The sequence below is a fragment of the Nomascus leucogenys genome, chromosome 23, assembly GCF_006542625.1.
Source record: "Nomascus leucogenys isolate Asia chromosome 23, Asia_NLE_v1, whole genome shotgun sequence".
NCBI classification, from domain to species: domain Eukaryota; kingdom Metazoa; phylum Chordata; class Mammalia; order Primates; family Hylobatidae; genus Nomascus; species Nomascus leucogenys.
In genome coordinates this window covers 30,957,291-30,984,113 of record NC_044403.1, presented here as the reverse complement: position 1 = coordinate 30,984,113, position 26,823 = coordinate 30,957,291, and the positions used below count along the sequence as shown (strand labels likewise).

Genomic DNA, 26,823 nt, shown 5'->3' with positions numbered 1-26,823 from the left:
TATCACAGAATAGTTTCACTGCCCTAAATATTCAGCGTTTCATCTATTCATCCCTAAATCCCTGCCAACCACTGATCTTTTTACTGTCTCCCTAGTTTTGTCTTTTCCAAAATGTCATATAATTGGAGTCATATAATATGTAATCTTTTCAGATTGATTTCTTTCCATTGGCAATATACACTTAAGGTTCTCCATGGCTTTTCATGGCTTCAGGGCTCATTTCTTTTTATTGCTGAATAGTACACTGTTGTATGGATGTGTACCACAGTTTGTTTATTCATTGACCTATTAAAGACTATCTTGGTTGCTTCCCAGTTTGGGCACTTATGCATAAAGCTACTATAAACACTTGTATGCAAGTTTTTGTGTGCACATAAGTTTTTAACTCATTTGCGTAAATTGTATGCCTAACTTTTGTATTTATGCATACACTTTTATATAGTTGTAAAACTTAGTTTTATCTAGTTGTAATAATTTTGTTTTATGTTTTAAGATACCATAAACAATCTTCATGCTGTTTTTGAATGCTCCCTAATATTAAAGTGAGAAAATGAATTTACTATGTACTTTTTTTATTTTTCTGTTACTCATTAATTGCTTCCATTTTCCCCCGCCTTAATAAATACTTTCGTGTGCGTAGTTTTTCCCTTTTGTATTGCTTTAGGATAAAATTCAAGGAGAAACAGTAAAGAGTACAATTATTGGGATCAAGGCCATTTTAGATAATTCTTGATATGCAGTAAGGTTTCACAATGGGAAACCTTGTTAGATTTACAGTGGAGGTTTGCTGCAGTTTATTTTGTAACCTTCCAGACAAGAGTAGCACCAGTTATCTGTGTAATTTTACTTAGAAAAAAACAAACAGCTTTTCACTGGTTCTTTGAAGTGGTAGTAAGCTTCCCTACTGTTGCTTTTGTTCAAAAATCACTGTTTGCTATCTGGATCTTCTTGATTACTTCAGAACTTTATGTAATAGTTTATTGAGGTTCTTAGGTACAGGTAGCTAACACGGGCTTGACTTTATCTTACTATGGTACAATCTAAAGATATATTTAATGTTGTTAATTAAGATTATCATTCACAGATGCTCCCTTATATATAGGTGGAGAAACTGAGGCTTCCTTTGAGACAGCATGCTCCTGGATATAACCCTGAGAGCAGTTAAACTCTTGAGACCTGCATTCTTTATTTTTCTTAATTATCAGTACAATTATTGGATCAGAGTTTCTTCTTTCTTTTTTGTAAGTCGTTAAATTCCATTTTTAAAAGGTATCTTTTGAATACATACATTTACAGGTTTGGAAAATATATTTCTAGTTAAACCACGTGTTCTTATTATTTTTTTTATTATATTTTAAGTTTTAGGGTACATGTGCACAACGTGCAGGTTTGTTACATATGTATACATGAGCCATGTTGGTGTGCTGCACCCATTAACTCATCATTTAACATTAGGTATATCTCTTAATGCTATCCCTCCCCCCTCCCCCAACCCCACAACAGGCCCCGGAGTGTGATGTTCCCCTTCCTGTGTCCATGTGTTCTCATTGTTCAATTCCCACCTATGAGTGAGAACATGCGGTGTTTGGTTTTTTGTCCTTGCGATAGTTTGCTGAGAATGATGGTTTCCAGCTTCATCCATGTCCCTACAAAGGACATGAACACATTATTTTTTATGGCTGCATAGTATTCCATAGTGTATATGTGCCACATTTTCTTAATCCAGTCTATTGTTGTTGGACATTTGGGTTGGTTCCAAGTCTTTGCTATTGTGAATAGTGCCGCAATAAACATATGTGTGCATGTGTCTTTATAGCAGCATGATTTATAGTCCTTTGGGTATATACCCAGTAATGGGATGGCTGGGTCAAATGGTATTTCTAGTTCTAGATCCCTGAGGAATCGCCACACTGACTTCCACAATGATTGAACTAGTTTACAGTCCCACCAACAGTGTAAAAGTGTTCCTGTTTCTCCACATCCTCTCCAGCACCTGTTGTTTCCTGACTTTTTAATGATGGCCATTCTAACTGGTGTGAGATGGTATCTCATTGTGGTTTTGATTTGCATTTCTCTGATGGCCAGTGATGATGAGCATTTTTTCATGTGTCTTTTGGCTGCATAAATGTCTTCTTTTGAGAAGTGTCTGTTCATATCCTTTGCCCACTTTTTGATGGGGTTGTTTGTTTTTTTCTTGTAAATTTGTTTGAGTTCATTGTAGATTCTGGATATTAGCCCTTTGTCAGATGAGTAGATTGCAAAAATTTTCTCCCATTCTATAGGTTGCCTGTTCACTCTGATACTAGTTTCTTTTGCTGTGCAGAAGCTCTTTAGTTTAATTAGGTCCCATTTGTCAATTTTGTCTTTTGTCGCCATTGCTTTTGGTGTTTTAGACATGAAGTCCTTGCCCATGCCTATGTCCTGAATTGTATTACCTAGGTTTTCCTCTAGGATTTTTATGGTTTTAGGTCTAACATTAAGTCTTTAATCCATCTCGAATTAATTTTTGTATAAGGTGTAAGGAAGGGATCCAGTTTCAGCTTTCTACATATGGCTAGCCAGTTTTCCCAGCACCATTTATTACATAGGGAATCCTTTCCCCATTTCTTGTTTTTGTCAGGTTTGTCAAAGATCAGATAGTTGTAGATATGCGGCATTATTTCTGAGAGCTGTGTTCTGGTCTGTATCTCTGTTTTGGTACCAGCACCATGCTGTTTTGGTTACTGTAGCCTTGTAGTATAGTTTGAAGTCAGGTAACGTGATGCCTCCAGCTTTGTTCTTTTGGCTTAGGATTGACTTGGCAATGCAGGCTCTTTTTTGGTTCCATATGAACTTTAAAGTAGTTTTTTCCAATTCTGTGAAGAAAGTCATTGGTAGCTTGATGGGGATGGCATTGAATCTATAAATTACCTTGGGCAGTATGGCCATTTTCACGATATTGATTCTTCCTATCCATGAGCATGGAATATTCTTCCATTTGTTTGTATCCTCTTTTATTTCATTGAGCAGTGGTTTGTAGTTCTCCTTGAAGAGGTCCTTCACGTCCCTTGTAAGTTGGATTCCTAGGTATTCTCTTTGAAGCAATTGTGAATGGGAGTTCACTCATGATTTGGCTCTCTGTTTGTCTGTTATTGGTGTCTAAGAATGCCTGTGATTTTTGCACATTGATTTTGTATCCTGAGACTTTGCTGAAGTTGCCTATCAGCCTAAGGAGATTTTGGGCTGACACGATGGGGTTTTCTAGATATACAATCATGTCATCTGCCAACAGGGACAATTTGACTTCTTCTTTTCCTGATTGAATACCCTTTATTTCCTTCTCCTGCCTGATTGCCCTGGCCAGAACTTCCAACACTACGTTGAATAGGAGTGGTGAGAGAGGGCATGCCTGTCTTGTGCCAGTTTTCAAAGGGAATGCTTCCAGTTTTTGCCCCTTCAGTATGATATTGGCTGTGGGTTTGTCATAAATAGCTCTTATTATTTTGACATAAGTCCCATCAATACATAATTTATTGAGAGTTTTTAGCATGAAGCGTTGTTGAATTTTGTCAAAGGCCTTTTCTGTATCTATTGAGATAATCATATGGTTTTTGTTGTTGGTTCTGTTTATATGCTGGATTACATTTATTGATTTGCGTATGTTGAACCAGCGTTGTATCCCAGGGATGAAGCCCACTTGATCATGGTGGATAAGCTTTTTGATGTGCTGCTGGATTCGGTTTGCCAGTATTTTATTGAGGATTTTTGCATCGATGTTCATCAGGGATATTGGTCTAAAATTCTCTTTTTTTGTTTTGTCTCTGCCAGGCTTTGGTATCAGGATGATGCTGGCCTCATAAAATGAGTTAGGGAGGATTCCCTCTTTTTCTATTGACTGGAATAGTTTCAGAAGGAATGGTACCAGCTCCTCTTTGTACCTCTGGTAGAATTCGGCTGTGAATCTATCTGGTCCTGGACTTTTTTCGGTTGGTAAGCTATTAATTATTGCCTCAATTTCAGAGCCTGTTACTGGTTTATTCAGAGATTCAACTTCTTCCTGGTTTAGTCTTGGGAGGGTGTATGTGTTGAGGAACTTATCCATTTCTTCTAGATTGTCTAGTTTATTTGCGTAGAGGTGTTTATAGTATTCTCTGATGGTAGTTTGTATTTCTGTGGGATTGGTGGTGATATCCCCTTTATGATTTTTTATTGTGTCTATTTGATTCTTCTCTCTTTTCTTCTTTATTAGTCTTGCTAGCGGTCTATCAATTTTGTTGATCTTTTCAAAAAACCAGCTCCTGGATTCATTGATTTTTTTGAAGGGTTTTTTGTGTCTCTGTTTCCTTCAGTTTTGCTCTGATCTTAGTTATTTCTTGCCTTCTGCTAGCTTTTGAATGTGTTTGCTCTTGCTTCTCTAGTTCTTTTAATTGTGATGTTAGGGTGTCAATTTTAGATCTTTCCTGTTTTCTCTTGTGGGCATTTAGTGCTATAAATTTCCCTCTACACACTGCTTTGAATGTGTCCCAGAGATTCTGGTATGTTGTGTCTTTGTTCTCGTTGGTTTCAAAGAACATCTTTATTTCTGCCTTCATTTCTTATGTACCCGGTAGTCATTCAGGAGCAGGTTGTTCAGTTTCCATGTAGTTTATTTTTGATTCAGAAAATTTGGTCAGAATTAGTGTCTACACGATGGGCCTGTTTTCATGTCCACCAGGCATTATGGCTGAGTGAAAAGCCAGAAGGGCCTGATTTTGAACTTTTCTTCCACTTACCAGCCATGAGACCGAGCAACCCTGCACAAACTGTGTGAGCCTTGAATTCTTTAGTTGTAGAAATGAGGTGTTGAATCCTTCAGGTTGTTATGAAGAATAAATGAGATAATGGGCACCTGACAGCATATATTTATGTTAGAAATATATAATTATTGCTGTTTGAAATTGTAGCCTGTATATGTTATATTTTCAGAGTGCCCAAATACTTGTCCCTCAGATACAGAGTTTACGTACATCTCAATGTACCTTTTATAGTTGAAGTTCTTTTGTTTTGAGAGAAGACTGAAGTTATTTGTGGGTTTTTTTTTTTTTTTTTACAGTATTGTCATATGGAAAATACATGTTAATTATCAGGGTTTAGGTTTTCTGCTGAGTGTGTTTCAAATTAAGTCATTTCCCTCTAGAATTGGTAGTTTGTTGTCTTCATGTTATTTAAGATCATTTCCAATTTTACCAGATAGAAAAACCCTTAATGAAATTTTGGAAAAAAAGTACACCAGTGAGTTGTTTGCTAATCTTCCTGTAGTTGTCACACAGACTGACTGTTTATATATTTTTCTGGAGACGGTCTTATTCTGTTGCCCAGGCCGGAGTGCCGTGGTGTGATCTTGGCTCACTGTGACCTCTACCTCCTGGGTTCGAGCAATTCTCCTGCCCCAGCCTCACGCTTGGGTAATTTTTTGTATTTTTAGTAGAGATGGGGTTTCACCATGTTGGCCAGGCTGGTCTTGAACTTCTGACCTCAAGCGATCTGCCCATCTTGGCCTCCCAAAGTGCTAGGATTACAGGCGGAGCCACCACACCCGGCCCAGACTGACCCTTTACAGCATCACTCCTGTTCCTTGCATATTCATGCTTCCAATTTAAGATTCTGTCAATTACTTATTATAGTTGCCATGTATCAAGTTCCCTTTTTTTGATAATTAGTTCTTTTCTACATACTAAGGCAGGGGTGGGAATAAGTGTCACAGCATTACCACTACTTGATTTGATTTTAAGGTGTTACTCTCTTGTACTCCTACCTTATTAGTTTTAGTAGTTTATGGCTGGGTGTGGTAGCGATTGCCTGTAGTCCCAGTACTTTGGGAGGCTGAGATGGATGGATCGCTTGAGCCCAGGAGTTTGAGACCGGCCTGGGCAACATGAAGAAACCCTGTCTCTACAAAAAAAAAAAAAAAAAAAAGTTAACCAGGCATGGTGGTAGTACCTGTGGTCCCAGCTACTCGGGAAACTGGGGTGGGAGGATCACTTGAATCTGGGAAATTGAGGCTGCAGTATAAGCTGTGATTGCATTACTGTGCTCAGTCTGGGTGACAGAGTGAGACCTTGTCTCAAAAAAAAAAAAAGTTTTAGTAGTTTCTGTGGTTTGTTTGTAAATTTAACTCCGTATTGAGCCAGAAAAGCACAAGCCCTGTAATTTCTCATTTTAGAGAAAACCATTCATTTTTTTCCTTCCCCAAGGAGTTTCTCCTTCTTCCTATTTTTTTCTTTAAAGAGAGTTTGGCAGAATTCCAGAGCCTAAAATAATAAAATAAAGGTAATCAAATGAATTCTCCAGCCGGCAGAGACCATCTTATCTTGAATTGCTAGTGGTTTATGCTGGTCCCCCTTTGACCTTCTTTCACTTTTTGGAGGTGGATGAACTTTTCCACTCAAAACTATCTTGTCAGCCTCACACATGTTTATTAAAGGAGTGAGTATGCTTAAGAGACAGGTTTTTTGTGTTGGTTGAAGAAACCATTTTGGATATTTTTCTCTATCGTGATTGGGACTGAATTTTTAGATTGATTTATATTTCCTTTGAAGAACAAAGGAATATTTTTCTCGAAAATGAGAATTAACAGGAGCATTAATTAATAACAACAAAAAGTCTATCTGTTAAATGTATTTGGGGAGATTATTTGTTTTCAAAGAATAACATCTCTTGTGTGAGTCATTATATTTAGCAAAATTTCTTTTGTGATAATTTTATGCTGCCATAAAATTTTTTGGGAAAATAACTTTAAAAAACTTCAAAAAATTTTATTTTAGAGGGGCAGTAGTGCAGTTGGAAGAGGAATTTTAAGTCGAAGAACGGTAAAACATGAATTATTTCAGAAGATAGTTGAAAATTTACTGTGCATCAGGAACATTACTTAGCTCTGAACATAAAAAATGATTAAGGTACTGCTCTCTGCCTTTATGTCTCTGTGTGTAGTCTAATGGGAGACACAAGTAAATAAGAAACAATGGGTCAAGGTCATTATAGTGGTAGTTACACAGGTAGGTGCATATGCTTCTAGTCTAGCCATTGGGATGCTGTGAATTGTAGCTATGTGGAGAAGCCTTGAGATTTCCCCCTCTGAAAGTAAAATCATTGCCTTAGGGCAGGGTTAGCAAACTATAGCTAGCCCCTGGGTGTCTACCTGTTTTTGTATGGCTCATGAGCAAAGATTGGTGTTTACATTTAAAAATAGTTTAAACAAAATAATGTTTTGTGATAGATCAATGAAAATTATATGAAATGGAAATCTCAGTGTTAATAAAGTTTTATTGGAACACAGCCACATTAATTCATTTACATATTGTCTGACCACTTTTGTGCTGCACTAGCTGAGTTGAGTTTTTTGTAGGAGAGACTTTTTGTGGCCCACGAAACCTAAAATATTTATAATCTGGCCTTTTATAGAAAAAGTTTGTTGAGCCTTCTTTAAAGTGTTATGAGCACTGACTTTTTATGACCTCAGTCACACATGCAGCTTCCTTAAATTCCTTATTATATGTTTAAAAGTTAAATTAGCCAGGTGCAGTGGCTCACACCTGTAATCCCAGCACTTTGGGAGGCTAAGGTGGGTGGATCACCTGTGGTCAGGAGTTCGAGACCAGCCTGGCCAACATGGTGAAACCCCGTCTCTACTAAAAATACAGAAAATTAACCGGGCGTGGTGGCACATGCCTGTAATCCTAGCTACTCAGGAGGCTGAGGCAGGAGAATTGCTTGAACCCGGGAGGCAGAGGTTGCAGTGAACTGAGATCGTGTCGTCGTACTCCAGCCTGGGTGACAAGAGCGAGGCTCCGTCTCAAAAAAAAAAAGTTTAAGTGGCTGTATAAAGGATTATGATGATGCCTACCTTGAATGGTAAACTTTTAGATGTAACTTTTCAGTTATTCCTGCAGAAAAATGCTAAAGTGATGTGCTATTCTATTGAAAGCCAAGTGTATTGATTTGCTAGGCCTGCTATAAAGTACTGCAGACTGGGTGGCTTAAATGACAGAAATGTATTTTCTCACAGTTCTGGAGGCTAGAGTTTCAAGATCAACATGTCAGCAGGTTTGGTTTCTCCTATCAGCCCTTTCCTTGGCTTGCAATTGTTGCCTTCTCTCTGTCCTCACAGGGCCTTTCCTCTGGGCATGTATTCCTCCCTGGTGTCTCTTCTTACAAGGACATCAGTCATAGTGGATTAGCCCCCCCACCCGCCTTGTAACTTCATTTAACCTTGATTACCTCTCTAAAGCCTCTATTTCCAAATACAGTCACATTGTAAAGTACTGGGGGTTAGGACTTAACGTATGAATTTTGAGAGGCTACAATCAGTGCACACCACCAAGGAATTTCTGATAGAAACTTCATTTGTTTACACATTAAGCAGATCTTGAGGGTGTGTACTGTGTGACAGATCCTGTTCTAGATATGTGAGGGTGTGTACTGTGTGACAGATCCTGTTCTAGATATGTGTGGGTGTGTACTGTATGACAGATCCTGTTTTACATATGTATGTGTGTGTACTATGTGACAGATCCTGTTTTAGATACGTATGGTGAACAAGACAAGATTTGACACGTAAGAGGCTGGTGGTTTAGTTGAGAAAGACAGATAATTGGAAAATAAATATTTGAGGGAGTGATAAGGACTATGAAGGAAATTAAACCGTGAAAGTGTTAGAATGATTAGTGTGAAGGGTGGTCAGATAAGGGCTTCCTGAAAAGGTGACCTTTTACCTGGGAGCTTAAATGGTAAGGGATAGTTAGCTAGTTAAGTTCCCAGGCATGTTTCTAGGGCCTGATGTTGATCAAGATTGGTATGGAAAAAGATCAAAAGAATAGTGAGTCAATTAGGGAGCTTTATAAGTTGAGGTTGGAAAGGTTGGTGGGGCAAAATCCTTAAGGGCCTTGTGGGAATTATGGTAAAGATTTGGCTTCCTTTTGCACAGGGAATAAAATCTGGAGGGATTTTAGCAGGGGAGTGACATGATTTTTCTGTTTGAAAGAGCACTTTGGCTGCTAAATAAAGAGAGGAAACTGCAGGTATGAGAGTAAAAGATAGGGAGGCCTGTTGGGGGATTATCAAAGTATTGTAGGTCAGAGATATTGGTGGTTTAGCTAAGATAGTGGCAGGGGAGAGAAAAAGACTAAGGGAAATAGTTTGAGAGATATTTTGGGAGATAAAATCCATGTATTATTTACTAATGGATTGAGTATGGGGGCTTAGGAAGAGGGAGGAATATCTTTGGCAATAGTGTTGTGTAATACTGTCCACTGTAGCAAGTGAACCTATAGTGTCAGCAAATCAGATAGATGATTGCTGCAGCAGCAAGTTACAGAATATAATCTGGAAAGGAAAAAAGCCTTCAATCATTAAATAGGAAAACAGAAGGCAGGTAAACAATGCTGTGGTTTAATTATGTTCAACTTACAGGCTTATAACTACTGGAAAACCAATGGGGAATTCATAGTTTGCCATAGAGAATGCCTTTGGGACACGTAACCTGTGTCGAATGAAAAAGCCCTGGAGAGTATTACAAAATAACAAATGTCAGGTTTGATGGAATGACTATGCATGCAATTAAGTGATTTTCTTTAGTGCTAGAGTTCTTTTTTCCTAGGTAAATCATTTTAAAAAATGGACCAGACTTTGTTAAAGTAGATATGTTACATAAAATAATGTTAGCTAAAGATGAATGGAATAGGTTGAGTGTCTTCTTGAAAATTTGAACTATATCTCTTTCAAAAAGAATTTTATTACCTCTAGGCTGGACTTGACTGAAAAGTTAAAAAAAAAAAAAAAAAGAGAAAATCTTATGATTGTTGAACTCCCAATGAGGAGTCAGAGAATTGTAAGAGCCAGGGTCTGTTTTTTGTCACTTTTTTCTCTCTCTCTCTTTTTTTAAGATAACATCTTGCTATCCGCCAGGCTGAAGTGCAGTGGTTGCGATCACAGCTCCTTGTAGCTTTGAACTCTCAAGCTCAAGTGATCCTCCCACCTCAGTGTCCTGAGTAGTTGGGACTGCAGGTGCACACCACCACGCCTGGCTTATTTTTGCATTTTTTGTAGAGATGGGGTCTTGCCATGTTGCCCAGGCTGGTCTTGAACTCCTGGGCTCAAGCTATCTGCCCACCTCGGCCTCCCAAAGTGCTGGGATTACAGGCGTGAGCCACTGTGCCCAGCTGCTACTTTTTTCTGTGTTTAGAAATCTACCCCTGAGCCTTATTCCTCATCCCTAAGGCAGGTAACCACTAGATGGCTAATTTTGAAAGAGCGAGAGCATTCAGAGATGCACAATAATTCTAAGTTCTGAGTAGAATACAGTCATCCCTTGGTATCCATGGGGGATTGGTTCCAGGACCTCCCATGGATACCAAAATCTGTGGATGCTCAAGTTCCTGATAGAGAATGGCATAGTGTTTGCATATAACCTATGCACATCTTCCTGTATATTGTAAATCATGTGTAGATTACTTGTAGTACCAAATACAATGTAAATGCTCTGTAAATAGTTATTATACTGTATTGTTTAGGGGAAAAAGTCTACATGTTCAGAATAGATGTAATTTTAAAAATCTGGATAATTTCCATCTGTGGTTGGTTGAATCCACAGATGCAGAACCCATGGATACAGAGGGCTGACTGAATACAAAAGCAAGGCAAGTGTGATAGCAGCCTTCTTTACTTCAGGATTCAGGATTTACTTCTTTACTTCAGGATCAAACATTTTTACTTTTTGATTTTAATTTTTTGTTTGTGAAGAGTTGGGAGTTGCTGGGTTTAGTTATGCTACTCTCTTATTAAGGGAGAATATAGCAATCCTAGAGGGATTTGCAAACTGTAGCTCTTGGGGAAACATTAAAAATTTTCCTTGTGTAAGAAATTTTATGAGTCTCGAGGGTCGGATGTGGTTGCTCATGCCTGTAGTCCCAGCACTTTGAGAGGCCAAGGCTGGAGGATCTCTTGAGGTCAGGGGTTTGAGACTGGCCTGGCCAGCATGGTGAAACCCCATCTCTACCAAAAAAAAAACAAAAAACAAAACAAAAAACAACAGTGAGCCAATATTGTGCCACTGCACTCCAGCCTGGGCAACAGAGCAAGACTCCGTCTAAAAAAAAAAAGAAATTCTATGAGTCTTAAATTACATGAAGTAGCTTTGGAGGCAATGGTTTAAAATCCTTAAAATACTGGGCACATTAGCTCATGCCTGTAAGCACTTTGGGAGTCTGAGATGGGAGGATCACTTGAGGCCAGTAGTTCAAAACCAGCCTGGGCAACAGAGTGAGACTCCAGCGCTACAAAAAATTAAAAATTAGCTGGGCGTGGTGGCACACACCTGTAGCCTTAGCTTCTTTGGATGGAGGCTGAGGCGGGAGGATTGCTTGGGCACAGAAATTCAAGGTTACAGTGAGCTGTGGTTGTGCCACTGCACTCCAGAGTGAGACCCTATCTCTAAAAATATTAAATTTTAAAAAACCCATGCAACTCAAATTTCCAGGTACTGTTATTAATATGAATTATCTTGAACTGTTGAAAAATTAATCACTTATTATTGATTTCTTTTTTTTTTTTTTTTTTTGAGACGGAGTCTCGCTCTGTCGCCCAGGCTGGAGTGCAGTGGCGCGATCTCGGCTCACTGCAAGCTCCGCCTCCCGGGTTCACGCCATTCTCCTGCCTCAGCCTCTCTGAGTAGCTGGGACTACAGGCGCCCGCCACCACACCCGGCTAATTTTTTTATATTTTTAGCAGAGACAGGGTTTCACCGTGTTAGCCAGGATGGTCTCGATCTCCTGACCTCGTGATCCGCCCACCTCGGCCTCCCAAAGTGCTGGGATTACAAGCGTGAGCCACCGTGCCCGGCCACTTATTATTGATTTCTATCTGCATATTAAAGATCTGGCTTAAGAGTCTTGCATTTGATGAATAGGCTTTTCTGTGTTATATATAAGAAAAAGGAGATAAAATAATTTAACTTTTTTATTACATTAAAAAACAGGACTCTGGGAATTGTCACTTTATGATCAGCCTTTTATTTTTTCCAGACTGTGTCATTGTGTATGCCTGTCCCACCCAACGGATGAGACCACTGGTCATGTTTAGCTCAAATTTATGTTGGTTAGAGGTTATAGGATGGTCCTTATCTAAATGCAGAAAGGAATGTTTATTTTGCTGTTAAATGTTTTATGTGGGATAAAATGCTTGAAAAGCCTCTTTTTTTTTTTTTTTTGAGACGGAGTCTTGCTCTGTCGCCCAGGCTGGAGTGCAGTGGTATGATCTCAGCTCACTGCAAGCTCTGCCTCCCAGGTTCATGCCATTCTCCTGTCTCAGCCTCCTGAGTAGCTGGGACTACACGCAGCTGCCACCACGCCTGGCTAATTTTTTGTATTTTTAGTAGAGACGGGGTTTCACCATGTTAGCCAGAATGGTCTTGATCTCCTGACCTCGTGATCTGCCCGCCTCAGCCTCCCAAAGTGCTGGGATTGCAGGTGTGAGGCACCACGTCCAGCTTTTTTTTTTTTTTTTTTTTTTTCTGAGACAGTCTTTGGCTCTGTCACCCCGGCTGGTTAGTAGTTGGAACTATAGGCGCGTACTGCCACGACCGGCTAATTTTTGTATTTTTTTGTAGAGACGGGGTTTCACCATGTTGACCAGGCTGATCTTGAACTCCTGACCTCAAGTGATCCACCTGCCTTGGCCTCCCAAAGTGCTGGGATTACAGGTGTGAGCCACCGCACCTGACCTACTTGAAAATTCTTAAATGGTGCCTTATACTTTCTGGTAATAAAAGCACTATTTTAATGTTCGGAACTATTTTCATTATTTGCTAACCTTACAATTAAAAAATCCTTTTATATTTATTCTTTGGTAGATATGAGGGGACCTCAAAAAGTTTGTGGAAAAATGGAATTAAAAGATAAAAATACAAAATACAAACTTTATTCTCAATATAAGCTCTATCGAGTTCAAGAAACTTTTGTAAGCAATAATGCTAGCCATTTAGTCCACTCCTAAAGAAGTGAGGGTCCTGTAACCATATCAATATGTGCAGTCTTTTTTTTTTTTTGCATTATTAACTAAAGAAAAATGGGTGCCCTTTAAATTTTTTTTAAGATTAGGAAACAAAAAGAAGTTCAGAAGGAGCCAATCAGCACTGTTTGGTGGATGCCCAGTGATTTCCCATTGAAACCCTAGCAAAATTGCCCATTTGATAGGAATGAGCAGGAACCTTGCTGTGGTGAAAGTCAACAAGATTCCTTGAGCGTTCCAAAAAGCTTTTGTCATGACCTTTGCTCTTGATGGATTTGCTTTTGCTCTAACTGGATCACTTTCATCTCTTGGTACCCATTGCTTTGTTTTTTTCTTTGTCTTCAGGATCACACTGGTAAAGTCATGTTTCATCTCCTGTTAAAATTTTTCAAAGAAATTCCACGTGCTCTTGTTGCCACTTGTTTAAAATTTGCATTGAAAGCACTGCTTTTGTCTGTGGCCGATCTGAGCACAATGGTTTTAGTACCCATCAAGCAGAAAGTTTGTTCAACTTAAATTTTTTTGTTAGATTTGTATAAGCTGAATGAATTTATATGTCTATGGTATTGGCTGTTGTTTGTGCTGTTAATCATTGGATCTCTACATTTAGGTTACAAACAGGATGAATTTTTTCCTAAAAAATTTATGTTGATAGTCTGCTACTGCAGGCTTCATCTTCAATATCATCTTGTCCCTTCTTACAATGAATTGTCCTATTTATAAACTGCTGATTTCTTAGGGGCATTGTTTCTGTAAAGTTTTCGTAAAGCACCAGTGATTTTACCATTCTTCTACTCAAACTTCACCATACATTTGATGTTTGTTCTTGCTTCAATTTTAGCAGAATTCATGTTGCTCTGTTAGGGTGCTTTTCAAATCAATGTCTTATCCTTCTTAGTGCCTCAAACTACATCTTGTTCAGATGTGTTATAACAAGTTAGTACCAGCTTATTTTGGTGCAAAATTTTTTTGAAATTCATGCATAGTTTTTTCATAAAACATATGTTACATGAACTTTTTGAAGATCCCTTGTACCTGCAGTCCAAAATTCAGAAGTTACTAAAGAATGTAAAATAAAAATAAGTCTTCTTCCTATGCTTGTTTTCACTTACCCAGTTTCCTTCCTCATCTTCCTGATGGATTAAAAAAAAAATGACATGATCTAAAAAACATGATCTATTTTAGGTCTAAGGACATGTATAGGTTGAAAGTGAAAGGACTGAAAGAGTTATCACATGCAAATAGTAACTAAAAGAGAGCTGGGACAGTTTGCTAATATCAGACAAGATAGATTTTTAGTTAAAAACTCTTATAAACACTTATTATTAAGAAGCTGGGTGTGGTGGCTCATGCCTGTAATCCCAGCACTTTGGGAGGCTGAGGTGTGTGGATCACTTGAGGTAAATCTTCATCTTTACTAAAAATACAAAGATTAGCTGGGCATGGTGGTGTGTGCCCGTAATCCCAGCTACTCGGGAGGCTGAGGAAGGAGAATTGCTTGAACCAGGGAGACGGAGGTTGCAGTGAGCCGAGATTGAGCCATTGCACTCCACCCTGGGCGACAGAGCAAGACTGCCTCAAAAACAAAAAACAAAAAAACCAAAAAAAAACCTCTTATAAGAGACAAGGAAGAGCATTAAATAGAAGAGTCCATACACCAAGAAGATATAACAATTATAAACATGTATATACCGAACATCAGAGCTCCAAATAACCTGAAGCAAATATTGACCTCATTGAGCAACAGACAGATCTAAAATAATATCTGGAGACTTTAATATGCCACTTTCAATAATGGATAGAACAACTAGACAGAAGATCTAGTCTAGTTAGAAGTAGAGTAGAATTATAGGTGTGGTGGCTCACACCTATAATCCTAACATTTTACGAGGCTGAGATGGGAGGATTGCTGGAGCTCAGGAGTTTGAGACCAGCCTGGATAAATAGTGAGACCTTGTCTCTACTAAAAAAATTAGCTGGGCATGTTGTTGCGCTCCTGTTGTCCCAGCTACTTGGAAGGCTGAGGTGGGAAGATTGCCTGAACCCAGGAGTTTGAGGTTGCAATGAACTGTGATCATGTCCTTGCACTTCAGTCTGGGCAACAGAGTAAGACCTTGTCTTCCCCACTAACTCCACCCCCCCCCAAAAAAATAAAAACACAAAACAAAACAAAGAAATAGAAGACTTTAACACTGCTGTAAACCAATTGGGCCTAATAGACATGTATACCACACTCCACTCAGTAGCTATTTTTCTCAAGTGCACATAGAACATTCTTCAGGATAGACCATATACTATGCCATAAAATTAGTCTTAATAAATTTAAAAAGATTGAAATTATACAAAGTGCCTTTTCTAATCACAATGGAATGAAAGTGGAAATATGAGAACGAGAACTGGAAAATTCACAAATATGTGGAAATTAACACACTTAACCATTGGGTCAAAAATCACAAGGTAAATTAGAAAATATTGAGACAAAAGCACAGCATATACCAAAACTTAGGGGTTGCAATAATATATATCACTTTATACAATTGGCTTTTCAAAATCAGTTCAGACAAAAGGTAAACATTTATATAATTACAGGTACTCTTTTTTGTTCGGCGGTGGTGGGTGGTATGTGGATTTGAATTACTGTTTGAAGTCACTTGCTTTCAGGCTTTTGCATTTCTTTTAACGGGGATCTTCCAGGAACAAAATCTATTTTATTGCTTTTTAAAATCTGAGAAGGTCTGTTTCGCCTTCTGTTTTGAAATGTAGTTTTGCTAGATATAAGATTGGTTGACAGGTTTTTTTTTTCTTTTATTTGAACACTTTGATTATGTTATCTCGTTGTTTTCTGTCTGCCATTGTTTCTGCTTAGAAGTCAGCTGCTAATCTTACTGGGTTCCATTTTAAAATAATGAGTCATTTGGTTCTTGCTGCTTTTAAGATTTTCTCCTTGACTTTGACTTTCAACATTTTTACTGTGAGGCATCTGTCTGGATGTCCTTGCCTTTCTCGTAGTTAAAATATATTGAGTTTCCTGGATGTGTGGTTTATTGTTTTCAATACATTTGTGGAGTTTTCAGCCATTATTTCTTTGAATGTTTTTTTTTTTCCTCTCTACTACTTTTTCTCCTCTCCTTTTAGAGTACCAAACTGTGCCTAGTGGTATCCCACATAGCTCTGAGATTTTCCAGTTTACTGTTGAGCCCCCCCTTTATTTTTAAATTTCCATTATTGTGATTTTCAGCTTCATAATTTTTATTTGTTTTTTTTTTGTAGTTTACGTGTCTTCATTGATCTCTATCTGAGGTGATATTGTCATTATGCTTTCCTTCACTTTTATTATTTATTTATTTATTTGTTTTTAGAGACGGAGTCTCTCTCTGTTGCCCAGGCTGGAGTGCAGTGGCGTGATCTTGGCTCACTGCAAGCTCCACCTCCCAGGTTCATGCCATTCTCCTGCCTCAGCCTCCTGAGTAGCTGGGACTGCAGGCTTCCACCACCATGCCCGGCTAATTTTTGTATTTTTAGTAGAGACGGGGTTTCACCATCTTAGCCAGGATGGTCTCAATCTCCTGACCTCGGGATCCGCCTGCCTCGGCCTCCCAAAGTGCTGGGATTACAGGCGTGAGTCACTGCTTCACTTCTTTAATCATGGTTTCCTTTAGTTCCGTGAACACATTTATAATGGTTAAAGTCTTTTTCTGTTAAATTTGACATCTTATTTCTCATTATTTTTTATTGCCTGTTTTCCCTTCCCTTAGTGTATGGACTATACTTTTCTGTTTACATGCCTCCTAATTTTTTGTTGGAAACTGAACATGTTAGATAATACATTATAACAGTTCTGGGCACTGGTTCCTTTTCCTCCAGGGCTTGTTATTGTTATTTGCTCGGTATTTGTTTAGTGACTGACTGGATTCATTTAGTGCAGTTTGTTTCCCTCCTTAGTGTTCAGCCTCTGCTACTGTTCCTCTGGAAGGTGTGATTATGGATATGCCCTCAGTTAGGATGGATTGATAGTACTTTTGGTAGGGCTCTCTTCTTTTCTTTCCTGGAATACACCCAGTTTTTAAACTCCACTAATTGCTGGCTGATTGCTCCAATTAATCAGTTGCCTGATTTCAGCCAATGCCTTGGGGTAAAATGTTCTATAGAATAATCCAAATTCTGACTCATTTGAAGGAATAGTTTCTGAGGTCAGTGTTTAATTTTTGGTCTGATTGTACCAGATACCTTATTCCCTGGTTCACTTCTGCAAACTAACCTACAGTTTAGCCTGTATCTTGATTGTCTAATTGCATGTATCTTGATTATCTTCCCAATTGCCTTTCAGCCTCCGCTATTCTTTAGAGCACCTTTAGGCCTTGACTTCATGCTATGTTGCAAATGAAGTCAGGGTCTTTGGGAAAAGATTAGGTGCTGTTTTTTGTTTGTTTGTTTTTTAGTCTGCTTCTCAGCCCAGGCAAACAGTCTGAGCTTGGGCTTTAGAGGTGTGGGAGTGGGAACAATGACAAGTTTCTCTCTGAGTGACATGCTGTGAGTGCTCAGTCGGAGGTAGGCAGTAGCCTGGGGTCCTCCTGGTGTGGAACCACCACCTCAAGAGCAGGGTCAAGAAGGATTGGGGTTTCATTATTTTCAGTGTGCCCGGCCCTACGTAGAGCCTTCATTCCACAAGTGGGGGTTTGGCAGAAGGGTGCCTCCACTTCTAAACTGTGTTCATGAAGGACTTAGCCTTCAGCAGTAGGTAGCTGGGGAAGGATGGGAAGTACCGATGTCTTGTATATCTGGGGAAGAAATCCCGTTGTCTGGGTGCTGGGGGCAAAGGGAGCCCTGTGTTCTTGCCTGCCTCAGTATGGAGTGGAGTCGTCTTTTCTGAGCTGGGAGAGAGTGGGAAGGAAAAAAGAGGTTCAAATACCACGGACTCTTGCCTTTCTTACCGAATTTTCTAGATGTGTTCTTGAATAGATGTTTCTTCATTTGCTGTTTGCCTTTTGGACCATTTCCAGAGGTTTTTGATGGTTTTCAAAAACAGTTTTTACAAGTTTCTCTTGGGAACAAGCCAGAGGAACCCTTTACACTGTCATTCATGCCAGAAGTCACTCTCCTTGTTGTTACCATTCTTAAATTTTAGTCATTCTGATTAGGTTTGTAGTAACATTGTATTGTGTTTTTAATTTGCATTTCTCCCTGCAGCCTCAAAACTCCTGGGCTCAAATAATCCTCCCACGTCAGCCTCCTGAGGAACTAGGACTGTAGGCATGTGCCACAGTCCCCCACCTGGCTAATTTTTTTAGTTTTTGTTTTTGTTTTTAAAGAGACAGGGTCTTGCTATGTTGCTCATGCTGGTCTCGAACTCCTGGCCTCAAGCTATCCTCCCACAGCGCTTGGATTAACATGTGTGAGCCACCACGCCCAACCTATGTTGAACATCTTTCCATGTGATGATTTGCCATCAGTATATCTATCCTCTTTGGTGAAATGTTTGTTCATGTTATTTTCCATTTTATGGTTGGATTGTTAGTTTTTGCTCTGTTTAGTTTGGAGACTTCTTTATATAGTTTAGATAGTAGTCCTGTCTGTGTTGGTTATGTGATGTGCAAATATTTTCTTCTAGTCTAACTTGTCTTTTCAACATTTTAACAGGATCTTTCTTTTTTTTTTTTTGAGACGGAGTCTCACTGTGTCGCCCAGGCTGGAGTGCAATGGCGCTATCTTGGCTCACTGCAAGCTCTGCCTTTCGGGTTCACACCATTCTCCTGCCTCAGCCTCCCGAGTAGCTGGGACTACAGGCGCCTGCCATCGTGTCCGGCTAATTTTTTATATTTTTATTAGAGATGGGGTTTCACCGTGTTAGCCAGGATGGTCTCAATCTCCTGACCTTGTGATCTGCCCGCTTCGGCCTCCCAGAGTGCTGGGATTACAGGCATGAGCCACTGCGCCCAGCCTGTGTTTTACATTTAAGTCTATGATCCATTTTGAGTTAATTTTTGTATGAAGTGTGACCTAAATTTGGAAGCTGAAGTTTTTTTTTTTTTTAAGTTTTTTGCCTATGGATGTTCAATTATTTCAGCACCATTTATTGAAAAGGTTGTCCTTCCATTATTGAATTGCTTTGGATATTTGTAAACGTGTTTAGGGAAAAACTCTCCTCAAACTATGTTTTTCCTCTACTGTCATACCACAGCAATAATCAACACAGAAGAAGACTTTTGTGATTACATGCATGGAGTTGTTTTCCCCACACACCAAGCAGCAGACACCAGCCTCAGTGTCCTCTAATTCAGTTCGGCACTATCTCCAGGTCATTGGTGTCAGATCCCACAAGTCGAGGGCTCCATACCTAAGACTGCTCCCCCAACACACACACCAGTCATAAGTCAGGGTCTCCAGAACTTCTGACCAACCAATTTCAAGTTGGGGTTCCCATGGCCCCCTCTTTGGGTTCATACATTTGCTGGACTGGCACACAGAACTCAGGGAAACACTTACTTACGCTTACTAGTTTATTATAAAGAATATTGCAAAGGTTACAGATGAAGGGACATGCAGGGATACGTATGGGGGAAGGGGCGTGGAACTTTCATGTCCTCCCTGGATGCTCCACCCACCAGGAACCTCTGCGTGTTCAGCTGTCTTGAAGTTCACTGAACCCTGTCCTCTTGGGTTTTTATGGAAGCTTCATGACATCAACATTCCTACCCCAAAGGCATAGATGGGACCCTACATGAGAGAGTCTTAAGACCCGCAATCAAAAAGTCGGGAACGTTAAGTGTGGAAGGAGGGCAGGAGAAAGTCAGAGGCCTGCCTCTGAGGCCTAACACTTCCAACATTATAATGAAAGACTGGAATAAAGGCTATGGGAGTTAAAGCCAGGAACCATGGATGAAGACCAATAGATATCATAGCACCACAATAAAATAACAGGCATACTTGTGTGGGTCATTTCTGGGTTCTCTATTCTGTTCTGTTACTCTATGTGTGTATTCTTTTGCCCATACCAACACAGTCTTGACTAGCTATGTAGTTGGCCTTCAGTGAGGTCTTTTTTGATTGTTTTAGCTATTTTGGAGCTTTGCCTTCCATGTAAGTTTTATAATGAGTTTTTATCTACAAAAATCCTTGCTGGGATCTTGATAGGAATTGTATTAACCTATGGAACAATTTGGAGAGAATTGACATCTTTACTGAGTCAGTATATTGCTGAGAACATAGTATAACATATTGCTATTTGTTTAGTTTGTTTTTTTTTTTTTTTTTTTGAGAAGTGGGGTCTCATGCTGTTATCCAGGCTGGAGTGCAGTGGTGTCATCATAGTTCACTGCAGCCTCGAACTCCTGGACTCAAGCAATTCTCTCACCGCATTCTCTTGACTACCTAGACTACACAGGTGCGTGCCTCTAAACTCAGTTAACTTCTAATTTTTTTTTAGTGACATGGTCTTGTTGCCCAGGCTGGTCTCAAACTCCTGGTCTTGAAGTGATCCTCTTGCCTCAGTCTCTTGTATTTGTTTAGATTTCTGATTTATTTCATCAGCATTTTGGAATTTTTAGCATATAGAGCCTATACGTATTTTGCTAAGCATATACTTAATTTTCTGTGGAGCAGTTGTAAATGGTATTGTTTAAAATTTCAGTTTCTACATGTTTATTGTTAATATATAGAAAAGTAAATGAAGGCTGGGCACAGTGGCTTATACCTTTAATCCCAGCACTTTGGGAGGCCAACGTGAGAGGATCACTTGAGTTCAGGAGTTCAAGACCAGCCTGAGCAACATAGCGAGACTCCATCACTACAAGAAATTAAAAAAAAAAAAAGAAAAGGCCAGGTATGGTGGTGTGTGCCTGTAATCCTAGGTACTTGGGAGGTGGAGGGCAGGAGGATTCGTTGAGCCCAGGAGTTCAAGGTTACAGTGAGATATGATTGCACCATTGCACTCCAGCCTGGGCAACAGAGTGAGACCCTGTTGTCTCTAGAAAAAAAAGAGAAGTGATTGATATTTGAGTGTTGATCTTGAATTCTTCCTGAACTCATTATTTCTAGAATTTGTTTTTGTAGATCCTCAGTAACATTTTTTGTTTTGAAGTGTTTTATCTTTTTTCTATTGTGATATATTCTTATTTCATAATGACCAAATATTGTGGGGTTTTAGGGTGAAGGCTGTTGAAATCCATATATAAATTTTATGCCCAATCACATTGATGGTTTTTTTTATTTATAATTTTTTCTTTAGTTGATTCTCCTGGGTTTTATAGATGAAAGAGTCATATAATCTGCAAATAGTTACAGTTTACCTTTTTTTCCCCAATTTTTGTACTCATTTTTTTTCCTCATTTAATTATCTAAGACTTCCAAGATAGAGTTAAATAATGCTGGTAATACCATTTTCTGGCTTTAGACTCTTAGACTTGTTTGCTTTTTTTTTTTTCTTCAAAGCATTGCATGCTAGTAGGAATTCATTTTATTTCAGTAGGTAGAATGCAAATAAAGTAAAACATATAGTAAATTTCAGTTCTCCAGTGTGTTCTAGTATTGGGGTATTCTGTTTTGTTAAATTTATGGGAACCTGAAGGTTGACATAAATACTTTTACTTCAACAGTTAATATTATAGGCCTTCCTGCTTTCTGTAGAGTGGCCAATATTTGATTTCTTTGTAGATTTTGCAGCCCTTTATTTTCTTCATTCTCATTTTATCATACTTGTCAATTTAGAAAACATTATTGATAGGGATGTATATTGATCTCAGGACTTTACTGGAGAGTTGATTTTCTTCTTTTTATTTTAAGGAGGATCCTTACAAATTATTGGGGAAATCTTATTTGTTGTCATTCGATTTCTTTTTCTGAGATGAGGATTACAAAACAATTCTAACTAATGGAGCATTTCAGTTTTTCTTTTTATTTTTTATTACGAGACAGGGTCTTTTGTTACTCAGGCTGGAGTGTAGTAATGCCATCAGAGCTCAGTGCAGTCTCCAACTCCTGCGCTCAAGTGATCCTCCCACTTCAGCCTCTTGAGTAGCTAGGTACAGCCCCTAGCCATGTGCCACCACACCTGGCTAATTAAAAAAAATTTTTTTTTTGTAGAGGTGGGTCTCACTTTGTTGCCCAAGCTGGTTTCGAACTGCTGGGCTCAAGTGATCCTCCTGCCACAGCTACCCAAAGTGCTGGGATTACAGGTGTGAGCCACTGTGCCCGCCCGAGCATGCGTTTATAGTCTCATAAATGAACAACATTCCTCCATATATAGCTCCTGCTGATGAGAAGTTTGGTGTAATGATATTTTTCTTCTTTCTTTCTTTCTTTCTTTCTTTCTCTCTCTCTCTCTCTCTCTCTCACTCTCTCTCTCTCTCTTTCTTTCTTTCTTTTTTTTTGATGGAGTTGCCAGGCTGGAGTGCGGTGGCATGATCTCGGCTCACTGCAGCCTCTGCCTCCAGGGTTTGAGCAATTCTCCTGCCTCAGCCTCCCGAGTAGCTGGGATTACAGGCACGTGCCACCACACCCAGCTAATTTTTTGTATTTTTAGTAGAGACTAATTTTTTGTATTTTTAGTAGAGGGTTTCACCATGTTGGCCAGGATGGTCTAGATCTTCTGACCTCGTGATCTGCCCTTCTCGGCCTCCCAAAGTGCTGGGATTACAGGCGTCAGCCACTGCTCCTGGTCTCTTTTTTTTTTTTTTTTAAGATAATGTCTCGCTCTGTTGCCCAGGCTGGAGTGCAGTGGCGTGATCTTGGCTCACTGCAAACTCCCCCTCCCAGGCTCAAATGATCCTCTCACCTTGGCCTCCCTAAGTGCTGGGATTACAGGCATGAGCCACTGTGCCTGACCTAGTGTGGTGATATTTCAAGAACACTTTACAAAGCTTTATTCTACTTGTAACAGCTTGAGCATCAAGATCCTGACTCTGTAACAGTTTTCTTGTGATATAAACCAACTACATTTAGGGTTCATTTTCTTATCTTTTACTCACCCCAGTCTTAATTTTGTTGCACAGTGGAAAGCACATGAACTTCTTGAGGTTCAGAAACTGGGTATAACACAGCTGCTTCTCTTTGAATCCTAATGACCTTGAATAAGTTATCCAATCTCTAATCCTCAAAATGGAGGATAATAATACCTCAGAGGGCTATATTTAAAGATGCTGTGAAGTACCACATGTAAATTATCTGGTACAGAATTTACCTTTGTTGATTCTCAGTAAATGTTTGCTGCCTCTCCCCTGAAACAAAATGAAATGGTGTGTGTGAATAGCTTTGTGAGCTTTAAGTAATATAATTAAATAGAAGCCATTATTCTGTTTCCTCTTTCAGAAATGGGCATTAATAACATAATTTGTAATCTCAGTAGTATAATGTGCTTGGCCAGGTACATGCCCAGGTTTGGTATTCTTTAGATTTTTGTTTCTTCTTGCCCTACATACTTTGAAAGCCCTTGGAGAAATCCTACAGCAAATTCACATGATTTATGAAACCAACAGTTGACTAATTCTTACTCTATTTCTTTGACTAATTCTTAGTCTAGGTATCCATATATATGAAGACTAAATCCACCTGTTACCTTCTTTTTATGGTATCTAGGTTCTCCTACTTTGCTCTACTTCTCCTTTCCCCACTAAGAACTTTGAACCACGTGGAATTTATTAGCTAGCATGTACCCTGGTCCCTTCCTGTTTTGGTATTTCTGGTTGGATTGACTGTGATAATCCTTACTGGATATTCAACTAATTGTCTAAAATAAGCTTACATATCATGTGTTAAGAGGTAGAGTGCCAAGGACTTGAAAAGCTTGAACTCCTAGGACTTACTTGCTGCAGTCCAGTTTAGAGAGAAATTAATGATTTCTGAAAACGTTCTTAGCACTCAAGAGCACTGAAATATTATCAAATATTCATTAAACATTTGCGTGCATAGCACTTTCTGGGAACCCAGATGGATGTAAAATGTGTATGCTTTGGTCCTGAGTTTCTTCCTTCTAGGGTAGTCTAGTTAGAGTGCAGAATAGCTCAAAAAAGTTGAAATGTAAGACATTAAGCCTTTTGAATACAAAATATTATGGATAATATGTGCTTATAAATTTGAAGACTTTGTCTTACTTATTTTTTATAAAGTATGGTGAATTTTGTTTTCCTTTACCTGTGAACTAGAAATAAAAATACCCTGTAGGGCCATTGTGATGTTTAAATGAGATTGGATATGTAAAGCCCAGTTATAATATATAAACTTACATATATTCTTTCTAATACATACAATTAGTATTTAGAATTCTAATTTCTAATTGTATACTGTTTTTTAAATTAAACAAGTAATATGATACATGGTTAAAAAAAAAATGCAGGCAGAACAAAGTAAGTATTCTTCTCACTTCAGATCCGAGGTTCTTCCCTATGTTCTTCTGTACCAAGAGTATGGTTTTAAATATTTTTCATGAATTATTCTAGTACATATGCACTTACATATACTTACACATTTTTATAACATATAAGTGGGAACATATTATTCATGTTGTCTTGTATCCTGTGTTTTTCATTTAAAAAGAGATTTTTGGCTATCTTCCCTGTCAACAAACATAGCTTTTTAAAATACATTATTCTTTTATTATTATTGATTGCTGAGTATTCTATTGTTTGGATATATGATAATATAACTGTTATTTTCTCCCAGCACTCCTTTAATGCATTTTTTAAAAACTTTCATCTTCTTAGGATCCACTCACTATCCTGAAGGTCCATTCTCCCAAGAAGAAGGGACAGAAAGACAGATCTATTTGTAAGAAAGGCTTGGGTATCCCATGAACGAGCCAACAGAAAACCGACTGGGGTGCAGCAGGACTCCAGAGCCAGATATAAGGCTCAGAAAAGGGCACCAACTGGATGGTACAAGGAGAGGTGATAATGACAGCCACCGAGGAGATTTGGAGCCCATTTTAGAGGCATCTGTTCTATCTTCCCATCATAAAAAAGTAAGTCAAATTGGAAGGATGGTAAACAAAGGAAAAAATGTGGAGGATGTGGCAGAGGGAGGATATGGGGAAAAAAAAAAGTGTGGGTTCATTGCTGGAGGGAGGATGGGGTGGTAAGGAAATTTGCACATTTGTATTTTTTTCTTCTGGATAACTTGAAGTCTCTTATCTTTATTATTATTATTATTATTATTATTATTATTATTACTACTACTACTACTACTACTACTGAGATAGAGTCTGGCTCTGTCTCCCAGGCTGGAGTGCAGTGGCACGGTCTTGGCTCACTGCAACCTCCGCCTCCCGGGTTCAGGCGATTCTCCTGCCTCAGCCTCCCGAGTAGCTGGGACTACAGGTACATGCCACCATGCCAGGCTAATTTTTGTAGCTTTAGTAGAGACGAGGTTTCACCTTGTTGGCCAGGCTGGTCTCGAACTCCTTACCTCAGGTATCCTCCCACCTCAGCCTCCCAAAGTACTGGGATTACAGGCGTGAGTCATCATGCCCGGCTTCTTATTCTTAAATTAGCTTAGATATGATTTGATTTTGATTTTATGGTTAATGTCTTTCTGCTGACTCTTTTTTTTTAATTTCGGAGACAGAGTCTCACTCTGTCGCCAGGCTGGAGTGCAGTGGCGCGATCTCGGCTCACTGCAGCCTCTACCTCCCAGGTTCAAGCGATTATCCTGCCTCAGCCTCCTGAGTAGCTGGGATTACAGGCATCCGCCACCACGCCTGGCTAATTTTTTGTATTTTTAGTAGAGACGGGGTTTCACCATGTTGGCCAAGATGGTCTCCATCTCGACCTCCTTATCCACCTGCCTCGACCTCCCAGAGTGCTGGGATTACAGATGTGAACCACCGCGCCCGGCCTCTGCTGACTCTTAAAAGCATACTTAATCTGCTTTATTTTGTTGAAGGGAGAAGATGTGTTCTATGGATACCATATAATCTTTCTAATTTAACCATACTTTAGTTATGACGTTATCTGTTATTTTTGGAGAAATTCGAATTGCGTGTTAGAGCTACTTTTCCAGAAATTGTTTACCTCCAGTGTATACCTTGGGAGTCAGTAGAGTTCTGAAAGCTGAAGCAGATTTTATTCTTTCATTTCCTAGAGAAAAGAGCAACCTTTAGGCAACTATACCTATAGAGCAAAAGTATCAGAAAGTCATTGTTACAGACATTTTGCTATGTGCTTTGGAACTTCCAAATTATATAGCGTGTGTTTAATGTTTTATTACTAGTACAATGTTTCTCAAACTGTGGGTTGTACCTATTAGTGGGTTTTGAAATTAATTGTATTATAAAGTGTTAAAAAATTAAAGGTCAAAATAGAAAAAAAACGTTGAAGTGTGTATATAGTAAGTAATACACATTTAAATTGTTATTTTAGCTTTATATAGTTATGTATATAAATATGAATAATATATGAAATACATTTCTTACTACGGGTTGTGGTTAACATTTTGAAAGCCTCTACTGGGAACAGCAGCTTGGGGAAGAGTGTTTCGAGGTAGAGGAAACAAGCTAGTGCCAAGGTCCAAAGGTGGGAATATGCTTATCTTCCTTGCCTTCCCCTCCTGCCTCCCACCCCACCTGCGCCTGCTTGTGTTATCTTTCTCTTCTTTCATCTTCTCCTTTATTTTATTTTTATTGTTATTATTATTTTTTTGAGATGGAGTCTCACTCTGTCGCCCAGGCTGGAGTGCAGTGGCACCATCGCGGCTCACTGTAACCTCCGCCTCCCAGGTTCAAGTGATTCTCCTGTCTCAGCCTTCTGAGTAGCTGGGACTACAGGCCTGCGCAACCACGTCTGGCTAATTTTTGTATTTTTAGTAGAGACGGGGTTT

General features: G+C 39.1%; 1 protein-coding gene and 1 pseudogene across 2 annotated transcripts in view; one reads left to right on the top strand and one right to left on the bottom strand.

Annotated features, from left to right (window-relative positions):
* The window catches only part of LOC105738860, a 43,013-nt pseudogene extending 30,926 nt beyond the window's left edge, over positions 1-12,087 (bottom strand).
* ADIPOR2 (adiponectin receptor 2) overlaps positions 1-26,823 on the top strand; it is a 96,946-nt gene that overhangs the window by 37,699 nt on the left and 32,424 nt on the right. Inside the window, exons 1-2 of one of the 2 annotated variants that reach the window (XM_030804405.1) lie at positions 20,299-20,401; positions 24,714-24,970. In XM_030804405.1, the coding sequence (XP_030660265.1) occupies positions 24,800-24,970 (171 nt within the window). In that variant the 5' untranslated portion in view covers positions 20,299-20,401; positions 24,714-24,799. Of the gene's footprint in view, positions 1-20,298; positions 20,402-24,713; positions 24,971-26,823 lie in introns of those variants that run through there. The other variant, XM_030804404.1, reaches the window with a different exon arrangement.